Genomic DNA, 25,140 nt, shown 5'->3' on the forward strand with positions numbered 1-25,140 from the left:
CAGCCAGCATTTTGCAGTCCATAGTTCTTGAATAGACTGCAGTGTGTATTGTTATCTGTTCCTCTGTCTCTGTGCCTGCCTAGTCGTGGCTCCCACTGGCTTTGAACCATATCCAGGTGTCAGTCCGTGTAGGTGCATGTTGCTGTGGTTTGGTGCCAACTGCTCTAATTATTAAGGAAACAACTCTGTCTTAAAATTGACATGTTTACATGCACTTTTTTTTTTAAACCCGACAGCCAATTTTTTCACCTACAAAAAAAATAAATGATAAGTAGAATAGTAAAATAAGATAGGTTGATTGTAATTATTTGAAAATAGAGATAATAAGTTGATACTGAGACAAACTCCCTCCTCATCTCAGGGTTTTACAATAAATCTTTTAAAAAACATTAAATGAAAAATAACACTGCTGCGTTCAAGAAGATCATCTTATTTGATTTGTAATGTCTGAACACAAACATCGATTAAATTGTATCAAATTAGTGTTTTAAACCCTATGTGCGATTAAAAAAGGTAATGACACTTGATAAACTGAGACTCTCTGCCGTGTTTAAACAGCAAAATATAGAAATTTAGAAACACTGCATCCATGTTTTTTAACAATTTAACCATTCTGGCAATGATCATTTTTACATGATATGCATATCTCTCTTTTTATTCTTTTCCATGTCTCACCAATTGTAAGACAAATGGTTTCATTTATGCCATTTTGCATGCAACTTGTCAGCAGTGGTGTCAACGTAACAAAGTTGTAAGTTGGAGTGTTAGTAGGCAGGCATTTAACTTTCAACTAAACATACATCCAGCTTCTCTTTCTTCATTTTATGAATACAAACCAAGTGCTTTTGATTTGGTAAAAACTCACAAATCAAAACAAGTATTTTTGATCCAATTCCCGCAAATAAAAGAAAATCACAGTAGCTGTGAATATTACAAATGCTTCAATTCTTTGAACTGAATTAGCTGTTTTTATTTCAAGTAGCATGTGTAATCAGTTTGATGAAACAAGTGTACGTGCTTTTCTGCCTTTCCATGTATCTTTCACACACTGCATGAATAAGATAATAGTCATTTGGAGTATAAATAAATAACATAAGGGGTGAAACACACACAGTATTGTATTTTTTTGTTCAACTGTAACAGATTTAGCATGACCTAGTGGTTTCTTTTGTTAGAAATAGAAGCCAAACATCCAGATTGTGACATGTTTGATGGTCTGGCTGGTATTGCAACATTGGTTACTAACAACTAACTCTGGTTCTGTTGCATCTGACAGCCCAGAAAATACTCCAGTTTTGATTAAAAGGTTGTGAGTGCATAGACACTTTTTTTTTTCAAAGAAAATATCTTTACAATGTACAAATTGAAATCCATTACACACATCACCATCACACCTCCAAAACAAAAAAAAAAAGGAAAATAGAAAAAAATCTGGTGCCTCTCTGAGGGTTTCATGTTTCTTCTAATCTCAGTAGCAACTCACATCAGGTTTGTTTGCAGATACCAGTTGTTATCACAGAAATGTTTAACAATGTCTAAGATGTTATTGTCTGTTACTGAAAGACTCAAATATTTTCCCATAACACTGGCAGAGATATACAGTACTGATGTCTCCCTCTTCTCTATTCATCTGATAGCAGCTCCCACTATACCATGACACACACCTTTTTTTTGTTCCAAATACTATCCAAGACATATCTAGTACACTTGCAATTTAGACATGTTTAGATTTATTTCAGTTTGCAAGCCCTTTTTCTCTCCGAGGCACACACGTTTTTTTTTTTTTAAATACAGTTTGTAGTCATCATAGCTCATTTTGAACCTCCCAGCTGACAACAAGCTTGCCATAATATTAGGTGTGGATATTTAGTGGAAAGTTGGTTGTGATTTGATGACAATAGTTCCATCCAAAATTACATAAATGGGTTTAGCAATTGGCATGAAGCAGATTTTCATTTTTGGCTTTGAATGTAAAACACTGTTTAGTAAATTGGCATGTCTGTCAATCGCACATATTGATCAAAATGTGCTATTTAATGTAAACATTTTGGAAGTATAAAAGGTAATTAAAATTGGAACATTTGGTATATTCCACCAATAGAGATCATATAATATGTATTCATATTAGCATTGTGCAAAGTGATTTCTTTTTTAACGTGTGTCTATCATTAGCCCATTTATTATCTTTTTGATGTCATCTCTGGCTCTCAGTCAACTGCCACACTTCAATGAAAAAAACAAACGTGCAAACAAACCCAGTTCTGCAAATGTGACGCAAAGGGTTTTGTTCATCTACCAATAAGTTATGCATTGTTGAGCTGCAAATCTGTCATTGTAAGTGTATCCTTAAATAAAGAAGCCACTTTGACAGGTAACAAATAGAGAATGTGTCAGCAGTAAGTGCAAAACAGGCAAACTCTCAGCTTCACTCTTAACCTGTTTAGACAGTGAAGGTTGCATTCACTGGCACCTGACCAGAACCTTTCAAGGCCCACTAATGTTGGCTAACCAGACACACACATACACACACACACACACTCACACACACGATTAGCTCTTAACAAAAACAAGCGAAACTAACCTGTGTGGAAAAAGTGAGCCTGCATTTCCCTTATAGATGCTGATTTAGATGAAATATATATGGTTAAAACAAGTACGCAGAGGTCTGCACATAGCAATCCACCCTTGCACACACACACACACAGACAAACACAAGCGCACACACATGCACAGTTCAAGTGCACGCGAGCAAATCTATCTGTCTTTGGCGCTGCATTGTTCATTGCCACTGAGGCATTTTGGGGCTAAGTGAGGGGCCCTGATGGATACCTACCAGATTCAGACCACCAATAAAGGTGTGAGAAGAGGAGAAGCAGAATAAACACAGGAATATTGAATAGGGGACAAGGAGATGGTAGAAGATAGCAGAATACAGAGTCCAAAAGGAAAGGCAAGGAATCAGCAGAACATCTATTGTCCCGTGCATTCAAATGCACAGGTGTGTATACGAGTGTCATGTGTATGCTTCCCCTTTTGTCATCTGGTTTTTCAGTCATACCTTTTCCTGAAGAAAAAAGATAGAAATATTTTAAGAAATTATGGATTGCTGTGTTTTTTTCTGTTGCTTTTTCAAAGTTCTTTTGGGTTTGTAAATTGGGTACTGGAAAAAACAAATCAGTATCACTGCATGTTACAAAGAATGGACAATTCAGGGGCCCATATATGCAACTTACACACAAACTATCAACATAAATTAAATAATAAAAGGAAAACTTTGACTAAGATAACAATTCCTATAAAGCAATTTTTTCCTCTTTATTTTGAAAAATTCATGATTAATAAAGCAGCAGTTAAACTAGAAAAAGACTCTTTCATTAGCTTTAAATGGATACCATTATTCATACCAAAATCACTTAACTTGAAGGCAAATATGCAAATAATTCATTTTTTTCCCAACTTAAGTCTGTATTAAACAGATTTCAGGACTTGAGACCAGACAACTTAGTCCCATGACGCTGCTATAATTCATAGAGAGGTTGGTGAAAACTCACAAAATCTTACACTCAGAGCTTGTAATCAAATGACCCGTGAACCACACAAGAGCCTGCAAGTGTTCATCCTTACACTGGACCGCTAATTTATATGATGGTAATTTATTTCCATAACCATTAAACAACTAGGTTTAGGTCAAATTTTACAATGTAACAAGAATAATGAATATTTTTTTGATAAACAAACCTTCAGTGGAAGCATAGAACAGAGGGCAGGCAGTTAAAAGGCCTTGAAAAACTTTGAGATCAAACACAGAAAATGCAGAAATACACAGAACAAACCTAGGAGTGTGAGTAGAAAAGCAATAAGCAAAACATTTGGAGGTCATCCATGATTCAAATTCAAGAGAATGGAATGGAAAGAGAGATACGATGATGATTTGGGTCCCTCGTGGAAGGCAAAGCAAGACTGTATACATACACAAGCAGAGTGAGAAGAACCTTATTACAAACAACCAAGAGACAAACAGCTGGTCATGCGATACAGCACAGGCGATCGCAGAAAAACAAACAGAAAATCCAGAAAGAAGGAAGTTCATTAAATGAAAACATTTGTGAACAGAATTCAAAATCAAAACTTGAGGAAATTAGACAGATTCCAAAATGACAAACATCCACAAAAACTACATCTCAGACCGGCAATATAGCTAGGAGCGATAAATATATGGAGTATTCATAAATATTTTCTTGAATGGAACTGAGTCCTAGGTATCTGACTTGATTGCAATGAGTGACATTGTCTGATTTCACGTTCATTCGTTGATGCTCCAGCGTTTTGGCCAAATGTAGGAACTTATACCAAGAGATCATTGTGAATGTGAGGTAAAGGATCACTCAAAGTAGCAAAAGGAGTCGTCATCACTGTCAGCCCTTCATCCTTCAACATTGAGCAAAGTAGTGGCTCCTGTGTGGCACTTCAGTGACAAGGGTGCCTAGAGACCCATGACAGAGCAAACACAAAAAGGTCAAGACCTTTTCTCATATATTGAAAGAGGGGGAATTAGTTGTAATTTGAGTGCTGTGTGTTTTCAGACACAATGCTGTGCTCTTGCATTGTAAAGGGCTTAAGCTGAAATATCACGTCAATGTTGCACGTCGAGACTGTGTCATCTCTGAAATTCAGCATTTGACAATAGCATAACTTCATGCAAAGCAATTTGCACGGTTGTGAAACCAAGGGCATGCCACTGCAGAACAGGTTAGCTCTCAAGGAATTTAAACTGCAGAATGTAGAATAATGTGATATTAGAAACAGTGCATGACTTGAGGACTCTCTTTAAAAGCAAAGCTCCTCAATTTACCATTTTGTGATCTGTTCCTCTTCCTTCTCACAAATCGTCTTTACTAAACCCCTCCTTTGCTCCATCTCTCTGACAGCGGGAGACATAATCAGGTTTTGTGAGATGTGTGAGTAGATTAGCAGCCACCTTGGCTCAGATAAAAAGCCGCCCTTATAAAGCCCTGTCCTAGGAGGCACATGGCTGTGATGAAACACCCTATCTGACATGGGCAGATCTGTTAAGAACACAATTAAGACACTGTCTAGCCTTATCTACTCCAACTGCACTTATCCTGCGTAATCCCATCGTTGTGCTTCATATTGGAGGGATTTTTTTTTAAACCACAGCACTAGACTAAAGGTTGAGATGTAATGAAGATAATGGGGTCACACTTTATATTAAGCTTCTTGTAATAAGCTTCTAATAAGACTTCATAAAAACATCTTTTTTTTTAGTTACCAACCATTCATGTCATTGTTAAGTATTAACTCTTGTGTTACTTGGAGTACCAATTGCATGATATTATCTGCAATTTCCACACACATTTCATAAAGATATTAAAAAATAGTATGCCGTAAGTAAACATTGTTTGACTCAAGTCATTTAGGTATTATGATACTTCTACAACACATTGTAGAACACAATTGCAGTCTAAAATGTTTGATTAAGAATTCAGTTATTGTTATGATTATTATCATTATTAGTATCACTATATTAATCATTATTGTTATGATTATTATGGTTGTTGATAATAATAGTAATAATTATCATAATATATAATTATATATATTATGTATATATATACTATTATATATTATATATGTATATATATTACAATAATATCAATAATTATAATTATCAATTCGATGGAATGGCCGAGAGCAGAGGTGTCAAAAGTACGGCCCATGGGCCAATACTGGCCCATCACGGAATCCAATCCATGGAATAAATCTACAATTTGAAAAAATACACAAAAATCATGAACTACTTTTTTTGAGATAAAAATGCAGTTCCCATATTGTCTGATAGGTGCGCACTGTTTTAGGCAGTGTTAGCAACATAGCACAATACGATGTGACTCACAACTTAAAGCAGATGGCAGCAATGCGGCTTCTGGGTCTGTAAACAGCATTTTTACTTTTTTTTAGAAATGTACCTGCTTTTCTGTTTGCCCCAACACCCTCATCAGCAAGATGTCATTGTCAAAAAAGGGAAAAGTGGACATTGAGAGTAGAGTTTTCCAAGAAAAAATGGACCACTTCTTATTTGTTCGTTGAAGTTAATAAGAAAGCTGCATGCTTGATGTGGATGCAGTAAGTTTCGGTGCCACTGTGAGACTCGCCATGGCAAAAAATACAACAAAATGCACGGAGAGCTGAGAAGGCTGAACTGAGGCATAGTGTTGAAATTGCACTTACTTTTCTTCTTCCATCACAGGTTATATGTCATGTATTTTTTAAAGGAACATTACATATAATTACATATATCATTACACATCATTATGTATACCATTACTTTCAACAACTCTTGGAAAGATTAGTCTGTCTATGGGAGTAAGAATGGAAATTTGTCATCCATCCATCTAGTTATTTTTTCACATGTGAATTCAATTTTGGGTGAACAGGATTTACTAACCCTTTTCAAACTGTGATACTTTTTTGAGAGAATATATTACTTATGTTAGACAGGTTAGTATTTTTTACATTTCTAAGATATAATATGTAAGCAGACCAAAATCAGAAATGATAAAAATACTTCAATACCATGGTTCTGCAGACAAAGAAAATTTGGGTTTATTTAGGGTAGAGAAATCTAATTTTGACAAATTTTCCCAGATTGGGGACCTGTGATATTAAAACATCTACTATGTCCAGCACCTGGTGAGAACAGCTTGATGTACCTGGATAAATTTGTCAGACACAAAAGCAAACCTCAAATTCCGTTTCACAGTGGATGACATGATAAAGACGGAAGACGGTCCGCACAGCAACTTTCATCTGCATCACTGGCATTTATTTTTATTGTGAATGTACGCACACTTTGTTTATGGATGCATTTCAGATTATCTTCGTGTCTACAATCTGTAGTCCAGCTGGAGAGAATCTGTACCGAAATTTATCTGCTGAGGCCCATGTACTGTAACCTCTGGAACATATTTGTTCTCAATACATCTTCAGTACAAGTCACAATGTGGACGATTTTGTTAAATGTGTATAAAATGAGATTTCCCATACATGCAGGGTGATCCCCTGTGTGTGCGCGTGTGTGTGTGTTTGTGTGTGTATGTGTGTGTGCAGGTGTGCATGGTTCGGCCTCCAACATTTCAGGACAGACATGGTTCTTCTGATAAGATTCATCACTCAGGGGCTGACAGAGTGAGCATCCATGCGAAGAGCAGGTGAAAATGGAAACAGCCGTAAAAGCGTCATCACTTGCTCATGAGGTTGCTTTCATACAAATCTATCTCCCAAATTCCCCCGCTAGTCTATAACTCTGCAAAATTACTGCCAAGTAACACTCGTAGATGTGTTACATTTATTGTATATTAAATTTGACATTTTTCTCGGGTATATTGCAGCATGATTTCCTTGGAGATGCCCTTTAGAGGATCATTATCCAAGTAAAACACCACAAGGGGGTTGAGGCGTTTCATCCATGGCCTCGCCAACCCACATCCATAATTCAGAGCAAGTTAGAGGGGTCCGAACTATAGGGAGATGCCACAAATGATTCACCTGCATCAACAGACGGTTAGGAGATGTGCATCACTATCATTAGGAAGACTTTAGTTGCAGAGTTGATTCAAAACAAATGAGGATCCTTTACAATGGACCAATTTTACAATTTTGGTATATTAGTGTGAAAATATGGCCTGCGAAGGCTCGCGGTCATCCGTTCTTGTTCAGTTGCTATACTTGTTCAGTCATTTCTGAAGACAGTTTACCTCTCATCCAAGAGGATTCTTCACTTACATCCACTGAGAAGTTGTGCACTGTGTTTTTCACACAATTCTTCCTGCTGGGTGGCCTTTTATGGTGGAAATCTGAACCGCCTTTCAGATGAAGCGAAACATCTTGTAAAAACCAAAGAAATCCAGTCTAAGATGAGAACCATGACCTGGACGACTGAGAACCTTTACAGAAATAATGTGAAAATAGCCTGCGACTGCACAGCCCTGGATATATTGATCATATTTTACTCAAGGGGCTGAAAGTTGGTGAATCTCATCGTAACTTCTGATTTTATACAGCATAAATCAACTGCTCAGATGCAGGGTGTTTATAACTGAAGAACTACGTTAAGACAGTGTGCTAAACAGTATTTCAGTTGTGTGTTTCCCCTAGTGACTGCCTGTGAGTCGGTCACATTACGCTAATGCACCTTGTAATAATAGTAAAGCAATCTGTTGCTGGAAACTGGATCTTGTTTGAATGGAGAGAAATGAATGAAACATGTGACAAGGCGTGATTAGTTATCCGCCAATCTCACTAGCTGTTTGTTGACAGATGGGACTTTTGTCAAGGTGATTTGTTCAACAGAATAACCAGGCAGATAATTAGTGGTTGCCTTTGTAACCATTGTCGTGTTAAAAACATCCTTGGAGTGAATATTCATCACTCAGCAGGGTGACTGAGGGGGTTATTATACCAAGCTTCAAGCTTACCCGAGGCAACGTGTTTTTTGTTGTTTATTTGGAAAAAAAATGTTAAGCTAAGTAACTAAATTAAAACAAACATGGGCCCTCTTTATAAGATAAAGGTGGCTAGTGAAAAAAGGAATAAGGAAAACCAAAATCATTAGTAGTTTGTTCAAAGGGCTTTCATAACTCCCCTGTGGCCTCAGTTATAACTGGATTCATAAATTCAAATTAAAGTTACTTTCTGATTACCTTTGACAAATAACTTACTGACAAATTTTACTGTTAAGGGATATATGCATTAAAATTTCCTTTTGTTTCCAAGACATAAAAGTGTGTCTTTTGAGCATGTTTAAGAACATGAATCAAGCATTAGTTGGAAATTCACAAGGAACAAAGTTCAACCACTCTGCTGGAACTGGCTGGAGCTGCTTCTCTGAAATTCATTACCACCCAAACTCAGAAAACATCGATTCATTTCCCCACTTCAAATCAACACCCCAAAACATGTCTGTTTAAAGTGGCCTATTCCATCTGGCACCAACTGCTCTGTCACTTCTATTTATCTTTTTACATCTACCACTTTGCCACTTTTATTGTTTTTATTCTAATAGTTTATTTAAAATCTGTATTTTGGGTATATGTATATGCCTGTATGGTGTCAGGTAAGGTGCCTTAAACAAAATGTATCATAGAAAAGAAGGTCGAAGGCAAAGAACATGACCAAATAAGGAACACATATACACACACACATATATACATATTTAATATATTTGATTTATATGTGTGCATGTGTTATATTTAATAAATATATATATGAAATAAATAATATATATGTTAAATATATATATGTGTGTCTGTGTGCATTTGTTATTTGGTCTTGTTCTTTTTCTTCGATCTTCCATATATAAATATATATATATATGTGTGTGTGTATGTATATGTACATACATACATATAAGGATATGTGTAAATGTTTATACACATACATATACATATGTGTACATATATATGTACATGTATATATGTGCGTGCATATAAATATATCCAAGGAGCAGCATGGTGTAGGAGGTAAAGCAATTGTCTTTGGAACCAAACATTCCTTGTATGATTTCCGGCTCCTCCTAATGTGTCGAAGAGTTGTTGAGCAAAATACTGAACCTCTAACTGCTCCCCTGGTGCTGGTGTGTTGCAGCCTACTGCTCATGATTCATCCATGATGGGTTAATTGCAGAGAACAAATTTCCCCATGGGAATTAATAAAGGATAAATAATAAAAATGATGATTATGTATTATATTATATTCATACACATATATAATTATTATTAAATATATTGTTATTATAAAAAATGCATATATATATTGATATGTGTGCATGTTTTAAATCCCTCAGGAAGGCTTTTTTCAGGCCCTGAATAATACCCCATTTTTCCTATGTATTTATGTATGTATGTATGTATGTATGTATGTATGTATGTATGTATGCATGTATGCATGTATTTATATTTGTTTCATTTTTTTCTCTTCTCTCACATTTCACTATCTGGACCTTCTAACTTGAAGTTCTCCTCTCCCCAACCTCTTGGAACTTTCTCATTTCTGACAGAGTCGAACTTTTGTGCACCATGTTTAAGTCTATAGGCTCGGTTCCATGGGATTAGTGGCTCTGCATCCGGGATGCACATAAACATGATAGAGTGTAATAAGCGGCTGGAGAAGGAGGGGGTGTGACCTGGTGTTGTATTTCACGTCAAACCACCTGGAGAGGAGTTTAAAACGCGCTGTTTCCTTCAGAGAGCATCACTCACACCAGGCCCCAAGACCTCCAGACCCATTTAAGTTTGACAACAGCGGAGTGAAAAGAGCTGATCCGCATCTTTCCCGGGCGATGGACGGCAGGATCAGACCGCTCGGCCTGCCCGGCCACACCGGCGGCCTGCAGGTGTCCCCCTCCCTCCTGCGCCCCCCGCCTCTCTTCCTCCGGGCTTGTAACCCCGCTCTGGAGAGGGGATACCCGCGGACTCCAAAGTGCGCACGGTGCCGCAACCACGGCGTGGTGTCCGCACTGAAGGGCCACAAGCGCTTTTGCCGCTGGAGAGACTGCGTGTGCGCCAAATGCACGCTCATAGCGGAGAGACAGCGGGTGATGGCGGCGCAGGTGGCGCTGAGGAGGCAGCAGGCACAGGAGGAGAGCGAGGCCCGTGAGCTGAGACTCCTCTACCCGGGGCCGGCGATCGGAGGGGAACCAGCGGGGATCCCGCAAGGGTCCCCGGTGGGTCCCGGGATTCACGCAACCAGCGCCAACACGCCGGCCGGGTTTGATATTTTCAGGACTGACGCGCAAAAAGAAGGTGAGTGGCAGACGCAGGAGGTCATTTCATGATTCTGATTCTCAACAATATTTGCATTTTGAATGACAAATAATACAATTTTTAGCGAGTGCGCACAGTTTGCTCACAATCAAGTGTACATTCGCCAACTATTTATGTAATGTTTAACATTACATTTCAGATGATAAACCTGGCAAATACAACTTCTATGGTGGATTCATGAACCGACCCCTATTTACGCCCCTGGACCCCCCAGAGGACAAGAAAGATGTGTCCCCAGACAAACATGCTGCCGCTTTGGGAGCCACAGGCTCCCCCAGCACGTCTCCGGTGTTCGACCAGCGCTCGGATCAAACGGGGAGTCCCCACATGTCGCTCTCCTCCTCGGATCCGGACTCTGGGAGCGAGTCAGATAAACCCAAGGACAGGCCGGGTCCGGACCGGGACCCCACCGACATCATGGCCAAGATCTTCCCTCACCAGAAACGTGAAGCTCTGGAGTCTATGGTGAGAACCTGCAAAGGGGACATTGTCAAATCCATCGAGCTGGTCCTGACATCCAAAGACGGCGGCTCGGATGGCTTGTCTCTGTACAGCCAGACGGGCGCGCTCAGACCCGGCCTCGGCCTTCCTGCCACCTTCGGCTCCCTGGGGAGCAAGTCGGCCTTCTCCCCGCTGCATGTGACTCCAACCGCCGCGGGGGGAGACGGCCTTTATGGCTTCGGTCCCCGGCTCGGCGTCAGCCCCTTACGGGTTGCCTACTCCTCCGCGAACGGAGGCATGGCTGGATTCATGTCACCTTACGTGGCATCCGGACTGATGCCGGTGTTCCCGGTGCGCCCCCCACTGGACTCGTACTCCCTCCCTGGGGTGATCCGAGACCTGTCCTACCTTCAGAGCAAAGACTCTCTCTGCAGCTCCACTCTGTACTCACGACTCAACAACGACAAGTGACCCTCCCCCCTTTTTTTTTTTACTCAGGGATCCATGTCCAGATTTCTTTTCCCAAGTGCTTCCTTCTTTAATTCGTGTGCAGAGTGAACTAGTTTTCCATTCAAAAATGTTGTACATTTTGTAAAAAAAAAAAAATGTTTTATCTTAAACAAAACTGTAAAAATGATGCTCACAGGCTTTCTGTACCCCTCCCTCTCCATCTCTCTGACGTCTGATGAATAACTGAAATTTTTTTCTCTACACATCCCTTCCATGACTGATTTTTGTGCAACCTATCTACCAGCACCCCTCTGGGTATTTAACAGTCTGCTTCTGTTCAACATTAACATCCTGCATCAGGGCCATCAGCACATACTGAAACACCCTGTCATTGCTTTCTTCAGTTCCTGAGTCATATTCAGCGTTGATGGTGTTTGTGTATATTTTAATGCCTTAATATTTCTTACATCAAGGTGCCTGATTTTCTGTATTTATTCAAACTATACTCTCCTTGTGGATGCTCAGTCGATGTGACTCTTATCAACACTGTTTGGAGGGTCTATTAGCTGCATTGACAACATTTTTCAGCTATTTAGAGGTTGCATAAGTCATTGAGATACATTGAAAGATGCTGTTTGCTCTCTTCCTTCACTGCCATTTCATTAAAGACCTACTCAAGTCCAAAGCCTGTTTTTCTTCTTGTCCCTATAGTTGGATGTTTGAGCGTCACTGCACAGGATGATGCACATGCAGAGATGGATAATGGATGTAGCTTTCTACATTAACTGATGGTTGTAAGTTTCTGCAGTCACTGCTGAAAATCTGACCATAAAGGTTCGGCAAACAAGCATGTTTTATGATAGCGCAAGTCCTGGTTCAATATGTGATGCACACCAGAATACAGGACGGTCTCAAAAAATTAGAATATTGTGATAAAGTTCTTTATTTTCTCTATTGCAATTAAAAAGCAAACATGTCATACATTCTGGATACATTACAAATCAACTGAAATGTTGCAAGCCTTTTATTACTCTAATATTGCTGATTATGGCTTACATTCTAAGAAAACTCAAAATATCTCAACATATTAGAATATCATGAAAAGTAATTTTTGTTTTTTTAATTGCATTACAGAAGATAAAGAACTTTATCACAATATTCTAATTTTCTGAGACAGTCCTGTAGCACGTAACACATCAGGCCAGTTTTGTCAGTGTCATGCTAATAGACTTTCTACACATTCCATGTCAGACCATCGCTGCAGTTTAAATCTTGGAGAGGACATAATAGAGTAATAATATATTCCTCTGTAGAATTAGAAAAAGAAGTGATCTTTGAGAATGTTTATTATAGCAGCAGCTAGTTAAAATGGTCATTAAGCGATTGACAAAATATCCCCTGACTAATGAGCTGCATCATTCTAGATGGTTCCCCTTATCAGGGAAGCACAATGAAAGCTGCGGTCTTCATTTTCAGGAAGTGATATGTTTTTTTTTTTGAGGAAGGTGCCAGTTCTTGTGTGTTTTGTGAGGTCTTCTTGAGACCTGGACGAATTCAATCAACAGACTTTGCTGCGAGAGATTTATTTGAAATAATTTGGAGTAATTAATACATATGATGACACCTGTCACAGTCATGACTTAGAAACAGACTCTAACTGAAGCATCACAGTGTAGTGAATATCACCGATGACGCCTAAAGTTACGGCTAAAGTGACGCCTACCTGAAAACTGTGTACACCCCCACAGAACGGATCAGTTTTCATAAAATGATCCAGTGTTAATTAGTTTTTTCTCACAGTAACAATTATCTCTATGGTTATCTTAATAGCTTTAGCTCATTACAATCACAGGGGTTGCGAGTGCAATTATAGCAAATGTTCCTTGAAACATCACAACACCACTGCTTGTGTGCAGAAGGTATTAAACAACCCCAAATACTTTATTAATGAATCAAAACTCAGCTATTGTGACATTTAATTGGGCAATTACATGTAATTGTTGTTAGAGCTATTTTTTTCATCTTCCTGTACCACATGGTGGAATTTTTTTCAACATGCAGTGGTAACAATGCAGGCTCTGGTGGGCATCGCTGTTAGACTCTCTTCAACATCAGCTATTGCTTTGTTGCAGGTCTGTGAAGGTCCTCAGACATCCAGGTTATGGTGCTAGTTGCATGATCCTGTCCTTGTGACTGGACTCGTTCAGAACAATATAGAAAAAGTCCAGTTGCTTCACAAGAATCAGTATTGTTTGATTGATCAACAATCTGGTGGGAATGTTCTGATTAGTCCAATCTCTTATTTCATGTAGTCGTTTTACATGCAGTGGATTATATGCTTAACATATTTAGAAAGAAAGGCATTGGACAGAACCATATTAAATGGTCAAAGTTGTGAAATGACAAATACTAAGTTTTGAAAACTCAAAGATTATTTTGCTCCGATCTCTAGGGGATTAACCAAAGGAAGCTGAACCAAGTAAACGGGGCAGTGCACAATAATTAAAAATCATTATTTTTTTTTTTCAAAAACAAACGAACAAAGAAATGCAAATTAGTAGAACGCCAACATTTGCTGGCCAGGATTACACTGTCAACGATCACCGTGCACTCCGTTCTCTGCGTCGCTTTCCGTTCTGAGTCATGATAGGACGAATTGGACTCTCATACAACCAATAAGCGAACTCCGGAGGATCACGTGACCAACTGTTTCAGGAAATAAACCCTTAGGTTTATACCGCGGAGGGGCAAAATGAGACTTACACATGTTTAATTTGGGGATTTTTTGCACTTATCAACGGGGACAGCGCTTATGATGTGGCTTCCAGACGTGCGCTTTATCTTCAGCATTGTTTTGTGGTTCGATTTGGTGGAGTCACGGAAAATAAGAGGCATATCTTCGTCTTGTAAGTTCCCAGCTGCTCAGAGGACTCCAGACTCCATTATCAGTTAAATGGTCGTGTGTTTTGCAGCATGTTTTAAATGTTGACAACCCCTCCGTGTCAACACAGGCAACGTGGTTGGACTTCTGATTCTTAAAATTCAAAAATCTGTATAACATGCATTTTCTTCAAAAACGATTCAAAGACAATCACAACCATAGACTTATAAGACTTGTAGATATTAAGCATATTTTATCATGTCTCCATATATAATCACATCTACTCAACATCTGAATAAATTGGAAGCCAAAAATCAAAGACAACATTAGTGAATATACACAAAAAGATTACACTTAAATAAAATGCAATAATAATGTATGTATGTATAGAATAATGTATGTATGTATGTAATGTATAATATCAATATAAAAGTCTGTGTGGGTTGGCAAAGTACAGAAATAGAAAAAAAAACGGACTGTAATTTGCAAATATACAGACCGTGATGCTGAAAAATAAAAATAAAATAATCTGAAAAAATGTGGTCTACAGAAATGAAACTCTTAGTTTTTCTTTGTCATTTTGTTTCTTCTGCTTGTACATGAGATAGTTAAAGTAAGTTCTTGCTTGTATGTTGACATTTTTTCACAGCCCATTTTGGTGACTGCTTGTAGATTTTATGGAAACTTTTAGATGATTCCTGATCATTATAATGTTTCAGGTTATTGATATAGACATAGATATAGGATCAGTATCTTTTTGAATGTTGTGATAATTCCTTGGTAAATAATACTAATTTAAATCTAATTATTTTACTTTTTGTGATAATTACTTCATTTTCCCATGGCTGTTTATGTGTATTTCCTTTATAAGTTTCAAAAGAAGTTCATTTATTTAGGAAAACTAACGCATAATTACTTTCCAGAAAAAATTCTAAACAAAAACACAAGATTTTAACCAAATTATTATCCTAAAAACCATAGATGGGAAAGTGGCGCAATATAATATTTGATGCCTGTGGAGGTGCTTAGACATCCAGATTAGGTTTCAATCTTGTTGACTCGAATTTAAGTCGACAAGATTTAAGTTTAACTGGACTGGAATTTCTTCCCTTAAAGATGTTTCACATTTTCAATGTAGAGGCGACAAAAATAATTCAATAAGAACTAATATTTGATGTTTAAAATGTGATGGTTAAGATCAGGCTATAATATCACCTCAAAACAGAGTTGCTGTATCATCTTTTGTTCACATATTGTTTGAATCTCAGTTTTGGATCAATAGGCTTCACTTGTCAATGTTTCATTTTGTTGCAGACAGACGATTCTACAAGGAGAGGAAATCTTTCCTTTGCATTGATGGGTCTAAAATCATCCCCTTTGAGCAGGTGAACGATGATTACTGTGACTGTGAAGACGGCTCAGATGAACCAGGTAAATAAGCAAGTCTACTGGCAATGGTCTATTTATGTAACTGTGTCACAGACAAACCTTTTCCACTAAGATTTAAATGCACTCATGTTATTTATGGCTTGCAGTTTGTGGCATGATGATCATTTCAGCTCACTTGACTTGATGCACTGACTGTAAAATTTATTGTTTATCTCACACAAATCTAGGATGCTGATTATTTGAAAAAGGCATCCAGAGATAACACACTGTCATTGACAAACTCCTTTTTTTGATATAAGCATTTCAGTTTTTCAGGGTCCTTACTTGGTGGTTTTTGAGGTAATTTCTTGCAGATTTTTATGTAAATTCAGTATAAACCTTGACTCTACTTCAACAATACAATTCAATTCATTTAACTATAATTCTCAAAAGGCAATAATCCATGTCTACTTAAAGTACATAACCACAATTATTGGTAAAATAAATCCATCATCTGTCATTTAGAGTAAGATAAGATTGATTGTAGGGATGATAAAGGCCACAAACATTGTCAAATGAAATAAAATAGAAGAGTTAGCTGCTCCGGTATCTGCTGCAGCTGTTGAAGAAGAGTTCATGTATTAGTCCCTGTAATATGTGTAAATACTTGTGGATTCTTTGCGAAAGTCAGCTTATTATGCAGGCCTGACTTTTGCTACTTGTAGGAACCTCTGCCTGTCCGCGTGGTAGATTCTACTGCACCAATCTGGGTTTCCGCCCACACTACATCCCATCATCGTGGGTCAATGATGGCATCTGTGGTAAGGTTTTCTGCATCACATTGTGAAAGATGAAATGATTCTCTCTAGGGAGAGGGTCCTATTAAAATGTATAGAATGACTTAAAGTTTGGTGAAGAGCCAATAATAATAACATGCCTAAGCATTTTTCCAGGATGTCAAGGATAATGCTTAGAGTGATACAAAATTAATCCTTTTTATAGTTTTGGATACAGTAGTTGTCTTGTTGGTGGTCAAATGTGATTTTTCCCAATTTTATTTCACTAGTAGCTGTTTAAGATTATTTAAGAGCCTAACTTGTTTGTCCACCACATAACATGATTATTAGATATTGGTCTCTCACAGATGTATTAAAATCTGTGTATGTTTGATAAGATGAGTTTTTAATATCCATGCATCTAGAAGGACAACCATATAGTTTAGATGAAAATATTTGGTCAAATATAGGTTGAATTCAGGTGCGATTTTGAATTCGATGATACCTGATATAGTGATGCGATTTTCAAGTTCTAGTATTATTGTCAATAACCAAAATCTAATGTATTTCAAAGTCCAAATGTTATCATTAACATAATGTAACACTTTATTGTTTTACAAGTTTCACGGTAAACACTAGATTCTATTGTTTTTAATTACATGACTTTACTTTTAGTTGAAATGGAAGGTTTGCATGACATATTTCTGTCATTTAATTGACATTAGACTGATGTCTTCGCGGCTCTAAATTCGCCTCTCTAACATAACAGACTTTTCAACCTCAAGCTGCAGTTTTTAGAAAAAATAACAATCTCTTGTGCACCAGTTTATCCCAAATTAAGTTCACCTTTTAAAATATTAAATGGTTCAAGTCCAAGTAAGTCTAAATCTTTTTTGACTGAGCCATGGTCCTTTCAAATTTCTTCCCTTTTAATGATTTTTTTTCAGAGCACCAACTCAGATTTTAGTACGAGTTAAGAAAACTGACCTGCTGGTGTGCTGGTTGTCACTCCATGCTGTCATTTTGTCGAAGAAGAGACGAAGAAGACAAAGCAAACAGGAGCTGGCTCTCTAGTGCAGACATCTACATGTTTGCTCTTCCCATTCTGCTTTTCTTGAAAGTCATCCCGTCATGCTTCCCATCGTGCATCTGTCTCCATTACTTTCAGCAGCATCCGTAAAAAAATGGAAGGATTGAAGAATGAAAGGGCAGCAGGGAGAATATTTCTGAAAGGTCTACTGCTAACCCTTTTCGCTGTGATTCTCACTCATCTTCTCATACTTTGCTCACACATTGAGAGCTTTTCACTTGTGTCCTTTTCTGGGATGCAATGCTCTTGTTCTACTGGTCATCAATGGGGATCAGGATAATTGAGACATTTCACACTGTGCCCGCACTGTGGGATGAAATATCTGAGGAAATAGTGAGATCAGAGCCCTCAAAAACACAGCTGCTGTATTTTTTATTTTTAGGTAAATGATCTCAAGCGCCTCTCTGAACCAAAAACACAGCATAAAGAAGATCTTTTTGATTTTGTAAGAAAATTGACTAAGGAGATTAGAAGCATCCATATTATATTACACAATGTGGACCTATCAGACGCTGCATTGGGTGGATTCTGGTCAGTTTTTCATGCTTTTGAAGTTATAGAAGTTGTTTGCCTTTTCAGTTACATTTTACGTAAATCAACTGAATTGGGTGGTTTGCAACAAAACTGGGAAAAGAGAATGTGAAGTGATCTTTTGATGCCCCTTTTATAACAATATTTCATAACATCTGGTTTGACCGTGGCAAATAACATTATTTGTATAGCTCAGATTAAGAGCACGTTAGATTGAATTCAATCTATTCGAATGCTCCTGAAAGGCTGCTATGCAATATAAATGACCTCTACTGACCCCCTTCCAAGTATTTTACTTATCGTTTTCAGGCTGCTGTTTCATGCTGCATTTTTCACTCCAGAGTTTCACTTCGGAGGCGATATTTCTTATAAGTTCTTTTGCTGAATTTCAAATAATTTGTTCGTGAAATTTAGCCCACTCGTCCAACTTATCTATTTGTTTAAATTTTTTTTATTGCTTTGGAATAGCTGCAACTTCCCAAGAATAAATAAAACAAATGGCTTATTTTCTTGTATGGAAACAGTATTACAGATAATCACAATCTTTTTTTCAGGATAACTTACTTGTGTTCTAAAAATTCTAATCTAATCTATACTCATTACGAAGCAGTTCTTTCAATAAATTGGTTTGAGATTTTGGTAAGTGCAAATTCCTCATACCTTTCAATCCATCTTTTAACTCTACAATGTTTTTAACATATCTCTCATTATATGTATGATCTACTTCTTGCAAACATGTGAAAAATTAGTGGCAATATATGTAAAATCTTAGCAGTATGTTTTTAAATTCTAAAAAAAAATCTATTAAAAAAAACAATCAAAAAGATAGTATCAAATACATTTCTGCAGATAAATGCAGTTGAATACAACATTCCTTGTGTTGTGTCTGTGACATGTGATTATCCCTTCCGCAGCATGATCCATATCCATCAGGGAATAGCAACACCTGAATTTTGAAACATTCAGGGCTATTTTTCTAATACATATAGCCTTGATGAAGTATTATCCGGCATAAATTGATCATGGAATAAATAGAAAGAAAACATATTGCTCTCACTGAATTCTTGACATGCTGTTTGCTCCTCTGTCTACTGCCAGATTGCTGTGACGCTTCGGATGAATACAACAGCCACGCTCAGTGCCAGAACTCATGCTGGTCAGTTGACTCTAAACTGAGACTCATTATTCATAAAATGCAACATGCATGTGTTGACTCAGAGCGGGAAGACGGAAGCTGGAGGGCCTGCGAATTGCGAAAAGAATTCAAGTGTGAAATAACACAGCTGATTAAAATGCAGATTTCTTTTCATCCAACTTGTTTTAAACATATTCATCGATGCCACAGTCTGACAGTACGCGGTTGCTCCTTGTGATAATAGTGACTCATTCATTGCACCACCAGGGGGCATGGTGCCCCTATGATTAAGAACTGGAAATAGTTCAGCCTTTGCCTTGAAATGTAAATGCATCGCATTTTTTTCTGCATCCATAAGAAAGACATCTGACTTGCCACCTCATTACACTTCCCTTTTTCTCACTATAAATTGCGCTTTCAGGATCCACATTCAACTGTGATTTTCTTGCAGATAATTAAGTTTCTGTTGGGCGGATTACATGCTGCATAGATTTTAACATTGCTGTAAACTCAGCTCGGTCCCAGCTAGGTGATATTCATCGACCTTTCAGAGCCGCATGGCAAAACGTGCACCAAACTCCAATGCAGAAATGGAGTCTGCTGTGTAAATCTAATTTCTAATATCCCATTTCTTTTGTTGTCAGTCCTCTATTATTTCACTCACTGCCATTCCCCTCAAAACCGAAAACGAGAAGAATACATTTCATTATGTTTCCACAAGGTCCACACATACTGTGTTTTCCAGATTTCAGAAACAATTTAGTTTGGCATCAGCGCATCAGCTCCATCTTATTTACCCTTCTTTTATGCCATTTGGATTCAAGCTGCATTGTGGGTCCTTAAAGATTGGATTTCGTCATGTCAATGACCATAGCAGGGTGGATCTTTTCTCCATAATGATTGCATTGGGAATCCTCTCTCTCTCTCTCTTGCAGGAATCTGGGACAGAGAGAAAGGGCGAACGTGGAGGGCCATATGAGGACCTTGGATGAGGGTTTGCAGCTCAAGCAGCAGCTGATTGAGGAGGGAGTGCTGCTCTGGAGGGAGAAACAGGTATGCTTTCGTCTGCTAAATTAACAACTAGTGTATGGAATGTGGCAGAAGGAGTCATCAGGGCTTTTCTTCTGAGGCCTCATCCGGCTTCAACTCAGAACACCAACACCTTTCGCCCAGGTGTTTCAAGCAGCTTTCAGACGGTCTTGGTTGACCTGAAATTAAGTGGCCTAGATATAGTAATGCCAGCCAAATTAAATCTTTTTTTGTATCTGGAAGAATCATTGTTTCAAGACAGGGATGCCACTGGTTGAGAGGATGAATTATCAAAAGCCCCATGAAATGAAAATAAATTTCCTCAGCTTAATCCTGATGTCCCTGTGTTAAAGTGGCCTTTTATCACTATTATATGTCAAAAAAAATCACATTTGAGTGTTGTTTTGCAAAATCCTTATGTGGGTTATTCCCCCTTTTTAAAACATGTCTCATCTATTGTGTCCCATTTAATTGTTTTACTTGGTTTTAAATGCGGCTTTGTCTTTGTAAAACAAATGTAGCAAATGTACAAGTGTGGACCTGTACAAAACTTCCTTTATAACAGTCACAATAAGAGTCTGGCTGATAGTTGATTGCTCCACAGAGATCACTTCACTTCATTTTATCTCATTTTAAGCCATTTTCAACCATTTAATCAAAGAAATTACAGATGCCTGTGTTTTTAATTTCTTTCAGGCCTTTATCACACATCCTCAGAGGGCACTGATTATCTGCAAATGTCATATGCATTATTAAACGGCTGCTAACACATATCCGACCTAACTTATATAGTCAGAAAATATATATACATATTTACATATTGACTGTCATATTACAAGATTTTAAACTGGCTGAATGGCATATTGGTTTGGCTTTAGAATATAATTAATTTAATAGCATGCATTGGAATCCATTGATTATTGGCTGGGATAATAGTTCTAGTATTGATTTTTTTTTCTTTAGATTTTGGCGAACAAATTATTGTCTCCTGCTCATGACATCACATGAGTGTATGAACATAAATGGTATAAGTTGGTTTTTAGTTACTCTATTAACTATTTTCCTCAGCTAGTTATGTTTTCATGCAGGTGTTCTTTCAGTGCAAAAGCACAGGTTGATAGAGATGCTTTTGTGCGTTTGTTGTAGTGTTTGCTATTGTTTGTGTTTAACTGTAAGGGGGTTCTATCTAAATGGGCAGACATGCTTGATGATACTGTTTTTACCACACATATTCACAATACCAACTGCTAAGTGCATCTGCTGCGCAGCTTCCACCACCATCCTTCCACTGCTGCACTTTTTTTTTTTGCCTTGTCACTCAACAAGAGATGGTCTGAGTTCTGAGAACTTACGAAACACATTTTCCCGGTGATAACCTCACTTGTATAATTTCCGCCGCCAAAGAGGTCATGTTTTCACCCATGCCTCCCGCTTTGTTTGTTTGGGTTGTCTGTCCTTTAAAAGAATTGGGCAAAAACTATCAGGCCATATTTCACCAGGTTTTGAGTGTGAGTTGTAGGATGAGCTGAGGAAGGGTCCATTCAATTTAGGGCAGACTGATTAATCGTGACAAAAAAAGCACTTACCAGATATTTACAGAGCCTTGAGACTACTACAAACTACTTCACAGTTTTCAAAGCAGCGCTCTCCATTTGTTCTTCCAGTTCATTAAGGATTAGGCCAAATTTACTTACAAGCGATGGAGTTTGGTGGAGATTAAACTGGTAAATTTTGCTGTTTATGATCTTTCTAGATTTTTATAAATTAAATCTTACTCTCCAGAGATCTTGTTCCTGAATTATCATTGTAGGAACTATTTGAATTATAATTTTTTTCTCCCTCAGCTACTCTACAGAGAATCGTTTAACAAGTTATCCCCCCCTGCACAACTCGTAGTTCCAAGATATGAATACAAATGTGTCATTTTTTTTGATATTGTGACAAAAAGTATTATTTTGAGTTTATTTATTTATTTCCATCTAAAGCTTATATTGAAGATGCAACACGGGCTCCTTTCTGTTACAAGCAATATGTACAGTTAAAAATGGATGGAGCTGATTTGACCATCGCAAGTTTTTCTGAGTGGCCACTTTTAGTCAAATACACCTTCCCTCTTTCCTGTTTTTTCAGCTGATGGTCTCTGAGTGTTTCCTCTCCACACTTGTTTTTTTGTTCTCTTTTTGGCCCTGTGTTCTTTTCCATAGCATCTGATTGACAGATCGAGGCTGAAGTGTCACCCAGTGCTCCTAGCCCTGCCACGCATTGTGATCCTCATCTCTCTGTGCATCTCTGTTGATATTGCAGGGTTACCTCTGGGGCTTTGTCTTGGAAAACTTACACACTGACTCAGAGGCGAACTCCTCTTCTGGTTGAGGGGTCAAGAATCTGCTGCTGAAGAAAAAAATACTAGAAAACATTTTTTTTGAAATAATATCAAGAGAACCATTAGATTTTTATTTTTTTTTTGAGAGCAGCATGTCTTCATGAGGGAAACTGCTGTGACTCAACAGGATTCTGGAAATGTCTGAAAAGTAAATTAAACCAGTAAAATGAGGCCATGTTTGGTAAAACATAGACTGGCTATGCAGCATTGCTGCTCCTGTAGTCAGACTGAGTATTACAATGAATAGAAAATAAAACAGCCATAAAAATACATTCTCAGTAGTGACTCAAGGCCTCATTGTAATTCTTATTACAATCCTCTATCTAAACAACAAATACCCACATTTCCTAAACAAGTTTTTAATCTCTTCCAAATTTTTTAATTTGTATTTCGTGTATGCTGACCCCAATTATCAGTCATTTTGAATGCTGTGAATGTTCTCTTCCTAAAATTCTTTTAGTCCCTGGGATCCTTTGAAGCTTTTGCTCTCCAGAGTGCACAATATGTATGTATTTATTTTGCCTAAAGAGTATCAGGGATTTATCTTAGAGATCCATACATCAACTTTTCCTTGATTTATTTCTCTTTTGATTTGTTTATTCACATATTTTACTTTATTCAGTCGACGCGTATTGAAATTTTGGTTTTCATTGTTTTCTCTTAACGTTAAACAATGATTCTTTCTTCATTGACACAAGAGCAAAATTCTTTTTTTTAAGTTTTTGATGTTGTGTGTTGTGACTTGTATTAAATATGTTCTCGTGGAGCCAAAATGGAGCTCATAAATCACTGCAGCAAACTGAAGAGGTCTAAGCAAGCAGCACGCCCTAGAAAGGTAGTCATCCCTATCAGAAGCAGCAGAATCCATCACTGCATTATGGGAGTTTCTGAGAAGAGGCTGGAAGACACACACACATGCACGCACGCACACACAACCGTGCTTTTATCACCATAAAGGTCATTACATTGACTTACTAATCTTAGCTGTCTTCCAGATCTTAAACAATGCTCTGACCCTACAAGGGATTGATTTACGTGAGGAAGACTGTTTTTGTCTCATAATCGGACAAAGTTGGGGGGCATGCTTTGCATTTTGATTCCAACATGTTTTGTAGTAATACAAGTAAACAGACACACACACACACACACACACACACACACACACACACACACACACACACACACACACACAGAGCTCCTCATATTAATTGTTCCATTACAGGGAGTGATGATAGGTTATGCTTAGTTGTCAAAAGCTGTCATTTTCATTGAGACAGCAACACCTCCCAATGCAAGTGATTTAAATAGTCCATTGTGCGAGCCCGATTGCTGTCGCACAACTTTTGTGAATTCGTGTGCTGATTGTGGTGTGGAGGAAGATGATACATGAAAGATAGTGGAAGAGAAGGAGCGGAGGGCAGCGAGGGAGTTAGCTCCCAAAATCTAAAAATGTAATTCCATCAATTTTCTTCAAATATTCTCATGGCCGCAAGCAAAGTGTCCCCTTTCCCCCCATTTTTATTACTTCAATGTTGGACAATTTTTTAATGTGGTATTATATATTTGATAACTTTAGTCATCATAATGGGAAGCATGTTCTATCTAATGCAGACTTATTTTAAGTTCAGCCTAACCAAATTGCCCACGGATACATACACACAGACACACACAAGTCCATTTATATACATGTATGTATATATACTGTATATATATGTATAGCACATACAACGTGCCATGCATAAACCCTGAAAATAGAAGTTACTTTTGAGCTACAATCAAATATTATGTGTGACTATTTTCTTTTCGACAAATTCAATGTTTATGTTTTGTAACAATGAGTGCAATAATCACTTCAAGTATTTGCAGAAGGAAAGAAAATACTTTCTTGTGAAGCTCATTTTAATCTTTTACCATTTTTGTCAGATTCTCTGCTGATTTGTCTTTGATTTCCTGTTTTCTAGTTGTAAGATTTTCTTGATGGTTTTGATTACTTTCTGCTGATAATGTATTATTTCATGTTTTCTTTGATTGGACTTTGATACCATTTCTTGTCAGTACACTCATGAAAGTTCCAGTGATTTAAACACAGTCAAGTAGATTTTCTGAGCAGTCCATCCATTTCTTTTACTTCTTATTTTGAGTGCAATGTTGCCAGCCTACGGTGAGAGGTGGATCCACACTGGACCAGAGACTTTTATCAATCAGCCACGTATTT

At 37.7% G+C, this 25,140-nt stretch overlaps 2 protein-coding genes across 2 annotated transcripts in view; both read left to right on the plus strand.

Moving 5' to 3' along the window:
* Positions 1–10,272: 10,272 nt before the first annotated feature.
* On the plus strand, positions 10,273–12,405 carry LOC147223614 (doublesex- and mab-3-related transcription factor A1-like). The gene is made up of 2 exons (XM_086165803.1): positions 10,273–10,820; positions 10,981–12,405. The coding sequence occupies exons 1-2, from the start codon at positions 10,358–10,360 to the stop codon at positions 11,751–11,753; spliced, it is 1,236 nt and encodes a 411-aa protein (XP_086021929.1). The 5' UTR covers positions 10,273–10,357; the 3' UTR covers positions 11,754–12,405.
* A 2,048-nt stretch (positions 12,406–14,453) lies between these two features.
* Positions 14,454–25,140, plus strand: part of LOC147223615 (glucosidase 2 subunit beta-like) — a 153,097-nt gene continuing 142,410 nt past the window's right edge. Inside the window, exons 1-5 of the mRNA XM_086166435.1 lie at positions 14,454–14,638; positions 15,928–16,044; positions 16,707–16,802; positions 19,477–19,534; positions 20,449–20,566. Of these exons, the coding sequence (XP_086022561.1) occupies positions 14,545–14,638; positions 15,928–16,044; positions 16,707–16,802; positions 19,477–19,534; positions 20,449–20,566 (483 nt within the window). The 5' untranslated portion in view covers positions 14,454–14,544. The remainder of the gene's footprint in view (positions 14,639–15,927; positions 16,045–16,706; positions 16,803–19,476; positions 19,535–20,448; positions 20,567–25,140) is intronic.

This window comes from Fistularia commersonii, chromosome 19 (genome assembly GCF_037954325.1).
Source record: "Fistularia commersonii isolate RoL2024-O1a breed Wild chromosome 19, RoL_Fcom_v1.0, whole genome shotgun sequence".
NCBI lineage: Eukaryota > Metazoa > Chordata > Actinopteri > Syngnathiformes > Fistulariidae > Fistularia > Fistularia commersonii.